Source organism: Phoxinus phoxinus (assembly GCF_949152265.1).
Source record: "Phoxinus phoxinus genome assembly, chromosome: 9".
In the NCBI taxonomy this organism is placed as follows: Eukaryota; Metazoa; Chordata; class Actinopteri; order Cypriniformes; family Leuciscidae; genus Phoxinus; species Phoxinus phoxinus.
Window position 1 is genome coordinate 11,375,156 of NC_136884.1, and position 13,769 is coordinate 11,388,924.

Below are 13,769 nucleotides of genomic sequence, written 5' to 3' on the forward strand. Positions count from 1 at the left end.
GCTGTTCAAAAGAACATAATTTATTTGAAATATAAATATTTTGTAACATTATTAAATGTACTATTACTTTTGATACATTTAATGCATAATTGCTGAATAAATATTAATGTATTTAGTGTATGTATGGGGGGCTCTTATTACAGTTACCACGGACTTTTATTTTGAAACAACGAAGAAGCCCAAACAGATCATGTGCATTTGTTTGTACTGGATGCAAGGTGTATCTGAAATATGAGTGTTTTTACTGCTGTTTAATACATTTTAATCGTTAGTCTGCAGTGTGTGTAGTTGAAAGGTCATGCGCTCGGTAAGTTATGTGCAGCGCGTGAGTTTAGACTTCACAGGAACACTCTTTCCTCACGCCATCTGTCTTGGAGATGCAGATAATGACTCTGTAAGTTACAAAAGTGTGTGTGTGTATATTAGACAGTAGTGAGTTTATGACTCTGTGCATCATAATATCTGCCAGGTCATATGCCTAGTGTGTTTTATATCGCTGCCATATTTACTAGTGTATCTTGTTGTTACAGTAGCTAAGATTTCTGTGCATGAAGTAAAGATGTTTTTCTGCAGTTGAATGAGCTGGTGGTGGGAGACACTAGTGGGAAGCTGTACATCTATAAAAATGATGACTGTAAGCCGTGGATCACGCGAACATGTGTTGGCATGGTGAGGAGGAGCATCACGTTCATTTTACGGATGTACATGGTTGAATAGCGATTGATTCATGTATTTGAATAAATCAAGCTGTTTTTATTCACAGTTAACATGTGTTGGAGTGGGAGATGTTTGCAACAAAGGAAGGGTAAGATTATCTTTCTCTGTCTTCCTCCCTTACAAAAAAAAAAGTGCCTGTGATGGTATCAGATGATAATACCATGGTTAAGAATTTTGTATTATTATTTATTTAACTTTTTTTGACCATGAGCTCTCCAGATTCACTATTCATGGTTCAAAAAACATTGCCATACCATGGTACATTTTGTTAGTGTTCTTTCATTTTAATAAAATACAATAAAAACACAAATTGTATGTATATAAGTATTTCATTGTTTTACATTTGTAACATGACTTTCTTTCTGCTCTGTCAGAACTTTGTTGTGGCAGTGGGTGCGGAGGGCTGGTTTCACCTGTTTGATATCAGTGCTTCTGCAGCCAAGTCAGACTCCTCAAGTCAGCAGGACGGCTCACTTGGTGACGAACAGAAGGCCAGTTACACCCAGCACATCCCCGCCAATACCAAAGCCATGCTCATCAGTGATATCGGTGAGGAGTTTGCACGTGACATGCTCAAAGATTTCAAAACCTTTTTAAGTCATGAGAATATTGAAGTGTTTGTGGCATGTAAGATGGAGACGGGCGCTGTGAGCTTGTCGTTGGCTACACGGACCGGGTGGTGCGGGCCTTCAGGTGGGAGGAACCTTCTGATGCTTCAGATGTGAGCTCTGGTCAGCTGGTCTTACTGAAGAAATGGCTTCTGGAGGGTCAGGTACTGAACTAGTTGCACCAAACGTCAGGCCAACAGGAAGTCAAACTACTATTACAGCCTTGTCTGCTTTCACCAGGTTGACAGTCTCTCAGTTAACCCAAGTCCAGAAGGTCTCCCCGAGCTCATGGTGTCTCAGCCCGGCTGTGGCTATGCTATTCTGACGTGCTCTTGGACACAAGAGGGCGCTGCAGGACCTGGGGATGAAAACACAGCATCTCCTAGCAAGTGAGAGAATCACAGTGAGGTACTAAATAATTCAAAACATATCCAGAACTGGATTTGGGAGTAATTCAGCGTGTGTTGTGTGTACGCAGGGAGGGTTCTTCCAGAGACGTTGTCCTTCATCTTACCTCCGGACGCATCCATAACAAGAACGTGTCCACTCATTTGATGGGTAGCATTTGCAGAGGTACTGAGAGAGCATGCTCACACACATTTAGATTGAATACTGCCCATGCAGCACACATAATATCCTTACAAAATGTGCAGCTGGCCGAGTATAGTATGACTCAATAATAAGTCACTAGTATGTCTCAATAATAAGTCACCAGTATGACTCAATAATAAGTCACTAGTATGACTCAATAATAAGTCACTAGTATGTCTCAATAATAAGTCACTAGTATGACTCAATAATAAGTCACTAGTATGACTCAATAATAAGTCACTAGTATGACTCAATAATAAGTCACTAGTAGTTCAGATTTTTACTCGTTCTCCCAAGAGTTTCACTGGCTCACCACCACAAAAAAATTATCAGTTTAAAGGAGAACTCTGGTCAATTTTAACATTGAGCTCAATTTTTAGTAAATTTGGAGTGCTGTCAATACAGAGAACAACGACAAAAAACCTACACCGTGTTATCCTCATTTTAAAATTTGCACCCTATTGACTTGAATGGGGTCTAATTTTAAACCTGCTTTTATTTCTCTTATCATCCTTGATGTGTCATACAAGTGCCCAGCCATGTTGAGTGATTCCTTCAGAGTGAACACGAGTGAATCTGACTCCAGTAGATGTGAAAGATATTAATAAAAATTATGTTATATCAGCCAGCGCACATACCTGTATTTAGTTAAGTCCAAAGTAGTCGATTGTCGAGTTCACGCGCATATGTTTAGTTACCTATGATCACCCGAGTGAACTCGCCAATCGACTACTTTGGACTTCGACCAAAAACCGGAACTAAATACAGGTATGTGCGGATGATAAGAGAAATAAAAGCAGGTTTAAAATTAGACCCCATTCAAGTCAATAGGGTGAAAATTTTAAAAAGAGGATAACACAGTGTATGCAACACTGATTTTTGGCGTTGTTCTCTGTATTGACAGCACTCCAAATTTACAAAAAATTGAGCTCAATGTTAAAATTGACCGGAGTTCTCCTTTAATGGTATTGGTCGATGTTTGATGTATGATTGTACGTGCTCATTTTTACATTTAACTTTGCGATCTAACACTTACATTTTTTATTTAAAAAAAATTGTCTATTACAATGTTATGATTTTTAAATTCACTTGTAGGATTTAAAACAATTTATTGCAGTATTTTATTTTTTCGTTTATTTTCTCAATATAATAAAGAATTTTAATATTGGCCATTTATTGCTTATTGGCAGTAACATTAAAATTATAAGCAAATTATAAATAAAGTATTTTTAATAAATTTATATAATAATGTTTTTTATGTGTATTAGTATATTTATATTCAAATGTATTTATAGATATTATATCATTATGTATAAAAGTTGTTGAAATATTGGTCCATCGCTAATCACAAATCATTCTCAGAATTTAACAAACAAATAAATAAAGTGACATAACTTGTTTCTGTTTTCTGCAGGTTCTAAGGATGATTCGTCTAAAGGTGGTCTGTTTGCTCTTTGCACTCTAGACGGTGAGTGTCTGATTACTCCACTACATGCTAGAGGTTATTTGATGTAGTAGAGCCCAGCACATGTGTTTTCTCTGTTCACTCTGGGCTCAGGTGTGTATAAAGATTGGCTTTTTACTCTAAAAGTGCAGGCTTGTTTTTCACGTAATTTTTTTTTTTCATGGCCACTCAGTTACACAGTACAAATTCAAACCTGATTTTATTTTTTTTGTTGATAATTGTTTGGACAGCAGTGGATTGATGTTATTGGTTAGCTGTTGTTTTTCATTAGCTGTTGTGGTTGTTTTTGAATTGTTGAATGGTGGTCTTCCAGGAACGCTGAAGCTCATGGACAGCTCTGAGAAGCTCTTGTGGTCAGTGCAGGTGGACCACCAGCTTTTTGCCCTCCAGAAGCTGGATGTCACTGTAAGTCTGGGTTTACAGAGGCTGCAAAAACTATTTATGTGCATATACAGTATATATATATATATATTTGAATCACATATAAAATATCAAACCATCTGCAAAGAAATGATGCTAAAACTTTTCTATGTTCATGTTTCATAAATGTTTGATTACCAGAAAATGCACCAAAAAGTGCTCTACCTGATGTGTATTAGTTTGGTGTGTTTTTGTACATGTGTTAAGGGTGATGGGAGAGAGGAAGTGGTGGCCTGTGCCTGGGACGGCCAGACTTACATCATCGATCATACGCGTATGGTGGTCCGATTCCAGTTTGATGAAAATGTGAATGCATTCTGTGCGGGTGAGCTTCTCTTATAGTCTCTATCAGGAAGAATCTTATCATTTTTCGTCAAGAACAAGTTCGGAACACATCTATCTATCTATCTATCTATCTATCTATCTATCTATCTATCTATCTATCTATCTATCTATCTATCTATCTATCTATCTATCTATCTATCTATCTATCTATCTATCTATTTATCTATCTATCTATCTATCTATCCATCCGTCCATTGTTCTATCTAATAAAGATAAAACGACTATTTTCCTTATAATAATAATTTATGCTAGTAGAAAGATCTGCAGGGTGGGAAATAGTCTCATTTTTATACCCGTCTCTTTCATTTCTGCTTGCATCTTCCTGTTCCTTTTATCACCTTTTTTTCTCTCTCTCTTTCTTTCATCGCAGTGCACATTGGTGAAGTATTGAAACTGTTGCATTAAAAGGATTAAATTTATAGATGTGATGCACACAAAAGCGTCATGAGTTGCATTCATGTTGACATTGAAAGGCCACTGACTCATGTACAACAAAGCCTCACACAGTACGTGTAATGTTTATCAGCTCATACACCTGAGTCTTCATTTCATAATTTTCATCTGGTGGAAATGCAGAGAGCAAATGTGGAGGGAGCGTGCGCTCATTAAAATTCAGCCCCAGTCTCCGTGAGTCTGCTGTATGATGGGAATGTCGAGGAGAGGTGCTGCTCTTTACACGCAAGCTCTCTCTGGAGAAAAACATATTCTAATGCTAAAGAGATCAGACGCCACGTGTAACATTATGTGGTCTTGTCTATACAGCACCTTTGAATTCCTGATCGGTCATTTCCATTTGAAGGTGTAAACAAAAATGCAGAGGTGTAATTTCATTTAGTAAGCATTCATTCAAGCTTATCAGCTTAAAAAAGTGTTATAGTAAACAGAGCCTTTGCACACATTTACATATTTGATACCATATTTGATACCATGGTTTGTCTCCAATTTAAACTTTAAGTGTCTGGTGGTAACTCAAATACCTTTAAATGAATTAGACTACTACACAATCAATTTCATGTTTTATGTTATATTGTCTCTGTGATTTCTGGTAAGGTCAGTGTAACCTTAAGATTTATTTTCTTTACATTATTTGAAGGCAACAAGTTACTGGGATACTTATTCATTATATATTTATTATTAAATGTATGTAATAGTATGTAAATATTTTATATATAATATAAAATATATTTTATTTATTTGTTTCTTTGCTTATTGTATTTATTTATTTATTTTTGTGCTACAGTTCCGCTAGAAGATCTAGTCCCTAAAATGTAAACTAAGGTTACTAGTTACTAGTCTCTATGGGTGCAGCACAGTAACTTAATGAGCAGATGTTTGACATCATAACTGTTGCCATAGAATGTATTTGAGCGGGGCTAAAATGCTGTATTGACCAATCACAATCCAGTTCAACAGCTATCCGTTTTATAAAATCAAAAATATTGAAACAATATTTCCTATTATTGTCTTAATCATGTTAAGAGCATTACATTACTAACTAATTGATAATTGGTTATTTAACAATTATATAAATGTGTTACTATAATACAAAGGTAGATTATTTTTATTTTTTAATAAATACATTATTATTTATTATATAATGTAATAATTTACACATTTATAATTTTTTATTAAATGTTCGTTTTTACATTTGGTAATATAGTCTGTAATGTGTCCTCTTTGTCATGTTCCTATTTCCTCCATTAGGTCAGTATGCATGTAAGGATGGGAGGAACAGCCCCTGCCTGGTCTATGTGAGCTTTAACCATAAGATCTATGTGTACTGGAGAGTGGAGCTGGAGAGGATGGAGCCCACCAACCTGCTGAGTGTGCTGGAAGAGAGACCCGAGTATCCAGACCTGCTTCACAGACTGGGAGTGGGTGAGTGGACGTCTGCGTGTGTGCGTGTGTGTGTTTGTTTGTAGAGCTCAACATTGCCCACAGTGGAGGAGCCGGGAAAAAGATATGATGTATAGGCAAGATCAAGTTTCTGAATGCATTTCTGACTGGGCATGACTTTACATTATGAGTAATGAGCACTCATCAAAAAGCATATGCCAAAATATATTTATGAAACACGTGTTTTATTGTTGAAACTAAAGATGTTTAAGCTGATTAAGTTATGAAGGCCAATATGCAAGTTTTTTTAATTGCTTTAAACTCCAATCTAGAATTTTACGGTGTAAAATTTATTTTTCTGTTTGGACTGGTGAAAAAAATAACCCCTGCAACAAGTCCTGTTCTTCTGAAAGTGTTTTCAGGGGCTGAAGAGACTCTTGAAGTCGCGTTCTTGCGCCCCGTCATTTCAATTTCTTGGGACGCGGCATAAGTTGCATTCGTATTCAAAAGCGTTTGACTGGGGCCAAAGGGGGGTCAGGTCATTCTGCTCACTCAGACTCCTGCCACATGCACAGTTGTTAATGAAAAGCCAGCTTGACTTCCTGGGGCCACTGTTAATTATTCATCCTCGGAGTCTGATGTGCTCCCACAACGTGATTTTCAAAGCGTGATTAGCTAACCGTGCCACGGGACGCAGCCGCCATGAACTCCTGCAGGTGAGAGGAATCACGAAAGATGGAGAGCTATTCGGTAGACCATTAGTGATGTTTGTAGGATATAAGTAGAGATTTATACCAAGTGAGGCTTTTAGAGCTGATGTGTTCACCAATAAATTTCACTGAATATTTAACAAATGTATTTTATCTTGTTAGAAACAGCTTTTAATTCTAGGTTGATGATGACGCCTTTTTAGTTCCCTATGGGAACATTTAAAAGATGAGGGTTGATCAAATTTCAATTAGTGGATTGGATGGTTTGTTTTAGTTGAATTTTACTTTATATAAAAGCTCCTTTCGTACCCATTTTTGAATTTATAATTCATTTACGCAATGCCTTTGGCCCGTTTCTGTGCACAACACACACACACACACACACACACACACAGTCTTTAGTGTTTTACATTCTGCAGGAAAGCAGAGAATTATCACCATATTAAATAATAAAAACAATATGGGTGTGTTTTTCTGTGCACCTTACAGATATCAGTGACACTGTAGCGGTTCGGAAACTCATTGGAGACGTGCTCTACAAGAACATACCGAATGACGGCACAGAGTGAATCACGACTCTCAAACACAGATCTTCATTTCTGTGAATAGACTTTTAATAAAACTACATCAGGATGTTTCCTCTTGTGTCTATGCCTGTCATTTGCTGCTATTGCTTTTCAGGCCGTTCATTCGTCACAGTTTCCTTTCTGATCCTTTGGAGACAATTTTTGATCATGAGGTTCTATTGAAATTGGTGGAATATATGAATCATTCCTATTGCAGCTTATTTTTATACCCCCTTCACCATTTATTATATATATATATTGTTTATATTCAGAAAATATATATTTGCATATATTGATTTAAAAATCCCTTCTTGTTATATATGTAGCTTAATGTTTTCTTTTTAATAAACTCTTTGTATATTATTATTATTATACAGTACTATACTAAATAAAATACCTTCTTGCTATATAATAAATTATTCAACTACTTATACAACATCACTTGTTATTCTAGTAATATTCCATACTAACAAAATCCTGTTCTTTAGTGACATCCTACAGGAAGTGACATCATGCTGATAAGAAAACATCTATGTTGTGGTATTAGTTGGTTTGTTTCACTTTAAAAGATTTTATAAAATAACAGAAATCATTATTACATTATCAAAATTTTAAGACGCTCAAAACTGATTACTTTTGACCTTTGACACCCTCGTGTAAGCTAATTCTCAGTCCTTCACTGTGTAATGGCTAACTTAAGGTTTTTTTTTTTTTTTAGTTTCCACCCAGAATTTTGTAAATAATTATTCAAGTTTAAATGTGTGAGCTTGTTTCGGAAAGTCTGGTGAAGTACTTTGACACAACAAGCATGTTAATTTGTATAAAAAGTTACAGATTTCAAAAAGTACTTCGTAAACAGGAATGACTCTTATAGCTTTAGTTTGAGAGGTGTTGGTTTATACTGAGCCGTGTTGAGCTCCAGGTGAAGAGTAATGGCTAGGAATAGCAAAAGGTCTCAGGGAAAAACTGAAATCCTGTGCTTCTCATTTCTTATTTGTGAATCCTCCACACCTTTAGGATGCGAGGGAAGGATACACCTGTGTATCCTCGCTCATGACTCCTCAGGAAGCTTCCTCGTTCCTCTCCTCCACGCAGTGCGATTCGAGATTTGAGATGGCAGAGTACGATCGGTTTCCAGCAGGTCACGGGCTGGAGGACGGAGGAGCGAGGAAGCATCAGTTTGAGTACTGAGAAGCACTCCTTGTGTCTGAAATGTAGGAGAAGCCCAGGGGGAGGATTCTGTGTCCCACCACCTGCTCTGAGCCTGTGGAGCTTCATGCATTATCGATGGATTATGGAGATACTTTGCCTTTGGGAGAGCAGGAGGACACATTGATTTCAGGGTGTTTGTGTGTGTGTCTACTTCAGAGCAATGTTTGGCTCAGGTGTCATCATGCATTATGGGGTTTCTTACTGCTGAGGAGGGAGGACACATTGAAGTGTGTCCGTGTCTGCAAATTCAGTTGTACTGAAACACTGTCAGTCCCCTGTGTGAGTGTGTGTGTGTGTGTGTGTGTGTGTGTGTGTGTGTCTGCCCTTGAGGCGTTTCTGAGCTCTGCCGTTCACCGCAGAACACTGGGGATATAGTTGTTCTCCAGACACAGCTTATGTACTCTGTGAACACAAACATCTCTTTAGCCTTTCAAGAGTTCACATGCTGGCGTTCAGCAACTGAGTCTTGTGAAGGTGAACGAAACAGATTATTGAAGTCAGTAAATGCTGAACTTAATGTTTATTTGGCTTTTACCCAGTCAGAATGGGCTTTTAGGATTTCTCCCTTTAAAAGATATTTACAAAAACATGATTCTCTCAAAGCTAAAAAATTAATTATAATCTTTATAAGTTATAAATAAAAAGTAAAAAAATACTAATAGTAGTAATAATAATAATAATAATAATAAAACACAATTTTAAAAAGCAAACCGTAAAAAAAAGAAAGAAAAAAAGCAAACCGTATTTAGCTGCTTTCCACAAACACTGTCTTATTTTAATATTATTTATATACGGTTATATTATTTATTCATATTTTTTAAAACATTTTTTATTTTGTTTTTATTTTAGTAATAATGTAACATGCTTTTGTCATTTTTTTAAAAAAATTATATATTTTAATAAAAAAAAATATTAAATATTTCATTTCAATTACTGAAAACTATTTTTAGTTTCAGTTTTAGGATACGTTTACCCAACAACGATATGCTTAAAACGAAGAGGTTTTTCCTTTGAGTTTTCCACGAAAACAACTAAAAACGCTGTATTCTGCTGCCAGACTATTAGATGGTGATGAAACACTAGATTGAACACTAAATACGCATGTGCATGATGTCAAGCCTGCTTTCACAGATTTGTGTTTTTGTTGTTTACACGGAGACCGTTTTCAAAAACGTTCACTTTGAAACACGTTTTTCAAAAGAGTTGTCGTGTAAATGAATGGCTAAAACGCATAAAAAGTCTTCCATTTTTGAAAGCGTTGTCGTGTAAACAGCCCCTAATAACACTGGTCTTGTGTTTCAAAATGGCAGCCCCCATGCTGTGTAAAATAAAACATAATTTTCAAAAGTACTATTCATTTCTTAGTTTTTTTTTAGTAAGGAAGAAATGACTCTGTGCTTCATCTAGTAATGTTTGCAAGCATTAATGCATGAAGTCTACTGTTATTAATATATTTTGAGCAGTGTGACAGCAGTTCACTGACTGGAATTTAGCTTGATCCCTCAGCCACCCAAAAAAGCCATGCACAAAATGATTTGCCCTTAAAAGTGCAGAGTAGAATAAAGACACTGAATGGTCAGCACTCTCGTCAGTCTTTATCACACTTCCTGTTTTACCGTAAATGGGCACAGCAACCATCAAAGAACCCAACTCCTCAGGGTCACACTGTGAATTTAGTGGCATTGTGTGCCGTAATATTGATAGTTTTTTAGTCATAAGGAAACATTAATTTTGACGTGTCTTACTGGCACTTTGACTTTCTGACCCATATCTAAATGAGCTGTACATTTGCTTAATTCCATGTGAACTGAACTTGTTGCCAGGCTGTAAGAAAACATTGCACAAAAAAAAACTAGCTGATGTGAAGCCAGCAGAAAGCTGACCCTGAGAACAGACCTCCCTTGGGAATCTCTACAGCCAAAATATGAAAGATGGTTCAGCTCTGTTTGTTTGTGCTGCAGATTTTAGCACTGGGTCTGTGTTTGAGTATTAAAGTCTCAGGTGTTACTGATTGTAAAGGCAAATATTACCTGTCATATGCACTAAGAATCTTTATTATGTCTCTCAATCCCTTGTTCGATATCAAGTGCACTTCCCAGGAAGTTTCTAGGACTGTTCCTTTGTCAAAATCGTTCTAGTTCACTTAAAAAATTACATAGAATTTCCCAGAATGCACCATTAAAACCAATGAGCATCTGCTGCATGCAATATTTTTGAACCAGTGTCATTGTCATTGTTTGTGACTGGTTCACTGTCTGAAAGAACTGTCTGAAAGAACAGCTGGCTGGTTTTTATTTTGTTATTTCACAGGCTGAAAGAACTTATAAAGAATACTCAATTATTCATTACCTCATTAGAAATAAAAAAAATGTTTATGTACATCGTCTGACTCTGAACTGTGTTATTACGACAATTAATGTATTTTTAATTTACATTTAATAGTATTACATTGTAGATTGCAAAATTAATATTAAAAAAAAAAATTATTAGCTTATGTTTTTCTGTGCGGTTAGCACAGTATACATTGCCTATATCCTGCGCATATTTTAAAATTAGCCTGTTAGCTTAGCCTATATCCTTGGCCTAATATATCTTATTTTTGTTTGATCAGGTATTACAAACTGCTACACTCTGGGGTCCTAGGTGGACTAAACTCTAAATTATTCATGGTCAAATATTGCTATGTGTCTCGGTCTCGTGTCGATTGACTGTTTGACAACATGGGCAACTAAAAGTTGGTATGATATAGTGACCTTCATATTGCGTGTCTGTGATCGAAACTCCTTAGTCAGTGCGAGATGCTACTCTTTTGAAAGTGTTTTTGTGTGAATTTCATCACACAGGCTGAAGAGACTATTGTGCCACGTACACATCATTTACATTTTTTGTGGGCACAGCGCAATTTGTTTTCCTTTCTAAACCATTTGAGTGGGTCAAAGAGGGTCAGAGAAGATTTCTTAGCAAAGATATATTGAATGCACCTGGGAAGCTCCAGTAAAAAAAGAGAGAGAAAAAAATGTGTGCTGTCTTCTCACTGCTCCTCAAAAACTGCAACAGAATCGGTTAAGCTAGAGGGAGTAATTCAGACTCAGCTGAGTTGAAGACTATGGCAACTGACAGCCTGGAGTCGAGCTCTCTAGAGGCCATTCGGGTTGTTTGCACACGAGGACTTGTGTGTGTGCAAGTGTGTCGTCTTGTGTTTGTGTTAATGCGAATGGCGTGTGTAATGCATCAAGGTTAATTGCATCAATGAGCGTTTGCTGTCTGTGGCGCTTGAATGTGACTCATGCTATGTAAATGATTGTTTGTAATTTCAATTTTGCTTGGTCTTATGATTCATCAGCATGCATCACACATGCTGATTTACTATGGATTATTGAAATGTAATGAGAAATGCAAATGTGGTCTTTAGTAATTCATGAGTTTGTATTGCCAAATGTAGAATTAGCAGAAAGTGTGACGTATTTACCAAAATATTATTGAGATTTCAGTGGGGAAAAAAACCCTGATTGACAGATATATTGCTTATTGCCACAGGTTGGACATCAGTATAATTTTTCACCATCAAACAAATGTCATTGGTTCTTGTAACTAAACATAATGCAGTCAAACACTGTATTTGATTTGAGAGCTGCCGCAGAGGTGAAGATTATTAGTACATATGAACAAGCAGTTATTAAAATGTGTTGCATGTCCTGTGCTTAACCATAAAAATGGCAATTAGAACCTATGCTAAAAAATTAAACCAGAAACCCTAGGATTATGTTAACCAATGGGTTCACAATTGTGTCAAAATCCCAAATGTGTGTCTTGCACGATATCAGCATTGGCTAAGTGACTGGAACTCATCTTACCTTAAAGGAGAACTCCAGCGCAAAATGAACCTTTGGTCTAATTACACATTGTTACCTAGTCAACCGTTATCTGAGATTTGTTTTCATGATTATCGAATGTAAATAGTTTTATCTCTAAAAACAGTTTAGCCTATAACGCTAGTATAACGCTAGTATATGGGGCATGGAGTAATGACAAATAAAAATCGCTTGTTAATACCACTAACAAGGCTCAAAATAGCCCCACACTAACACGGCAGCATAATGAGGGTCCCTACCTTCAAACCGAAGCATTGAGAACTTTGACAGTGTCCAGACAGTTTAATAAGAAGATATTTTATACATACAGTCAACTTCACGTATACAAGCAGAAGCCATCTTAGAAAAACAGACTCGATCAGTCGATCAACGAAACGCCGATCCAAATGCGCTGAACTGTGTAGAATCTCATATGGTCCAGCGCATTTAGATCGGCGTTTCGTTGATTGACTGATCGAGTCTGTTTTTCTAAGATGGCTTCTGCTTGTATACGTGAAGTTGACTGTATGTATAAAATATCTTCTTATTAAACTGTCTGGACACTGTCAAAGTTCTCAATGCTTCGGTTTGAAGGTAGGGACCCTCATTATGCTGCCGTGTTAGTGTGGGGCTATTTTGAGCCTTGTTAGTGGTATTAACAAGCGATTTTTATTTGTCATTACTCCATGCCCCATATACTAGCGTTATACTAGCGTTATAGGCTAAACTGTTTTTAGAGATAAAACTATTTACATTCGATAATCATGAAAACAAATCTCAGATAACGGTTGACTAGGTAACAATGTGTAATTAGACCAAAGGTTCATTTTGCGCTGGAGTTCTCCTTTAACCCCCTATTCGTATTTTGGTCACATTAAGGTTATTTACATTATCTTCCATTAACCCAGTTCATATGTGCAATAGAGAAGCCCTTAATTAATACCGCTGGCCTCTTACAACCCATCACTTATGATTGTGGTGAGAAGGGAGTGAATCATAAAAGATTATGCCTCTTCAAATCCCTGTGACTAATGTGTGCGCCTGTCTTCCTCCCTTGCATCCGTGCTCGTTCTCATGTGGAGACGGAGAGGGATTCCAGCCTGTTGATTGACAGTGATGCGTCAAGCTTCCCCACGCGCCGGCTTTCTCATTCTCCGTTTCCGGCCATTTTTTTTAATGACACTTAACTTCTCTAGTGCTGGTAATAGTCCCTCATTCCATCATCTCATCAGCCCCCTCAGAGGCGCTCCTGTCGATGGAAACACAAATGGCAGTTATAATAAGCCCCTATGTTTATCCCGCTGGCAGCGGGGTTTCCGTTTAATGCGTTCCTCTGTGGTGGTTCCTCATTGGCTCGTGCCATTAGAGGTGCAAAGCTCATTAGATCTTGATATTAAACACCGCTGTGGTCCTTCCGCTGTGTTCTGCCCTTAGCCGTGTTCATTACG

At 37.0% G+C, this 13,769-nt stretch overlaps 1 protein-coding gene across 3 annotated transcripts in view; it reads left to right on the forward strand.

Moving 5' to 3' along the window:
* Positions 1-130: 130 nt before the first annotated feature.
* The window catches only part of itfg2 (integrin alpha FG-GAP repeat containing 2), a 40,640-nt gene continuing 27,001 nt past the window's right edge, over positions 131-13,769 (forward strand). For 2 of the 3 annotated variants that reach the window (XR_013799087.1, XR_013799088.1), the window contains exons 1-11: positions 140-394; positions 574-669; positions 764-805; positions 1,092-1,266; positions 1,350-1,489; positions 1,566-1,714; positions 1,804-1,898; positions 3,331-3,384; positions 3,695-3,786; positions 4,009-4,126; positions 5,851-6,024. Coding sequence is in view for 1 of the 3 variants with exons in the window: in XM_079623987.1 (XP_079480113.1) it covers positions 299-394; positions 574-669; positions 764-805; positions 1,092-1,266; positions 1,350-1,489; positions 1,566-1,714; positions 1,804-1,898; positions 3,331-3,384; positions 3,695-3,786; positions 4,009-4,126; positions 5,851-6,024; positions 7,182-7,261 (1,311 nt within the window). In the remaining 2 variants the exon portion in view is untranslated. Of the gene's footprint in view, positions 395-573; positions 670-763; positions 806-1,091; positions 1,267-1,349; positions 1,490-1,565; positions 1,715-1,803; positions 1,899-3,330; positions 3,385-3,694; positions 3,787-4,008; positions 4,127-5,850; positions 6,025-7,181; positions 7,693-13,769 lie in introns of those variants that run through there. The other variant, XM_079623987.1, reaches the window with a different exon arrangement.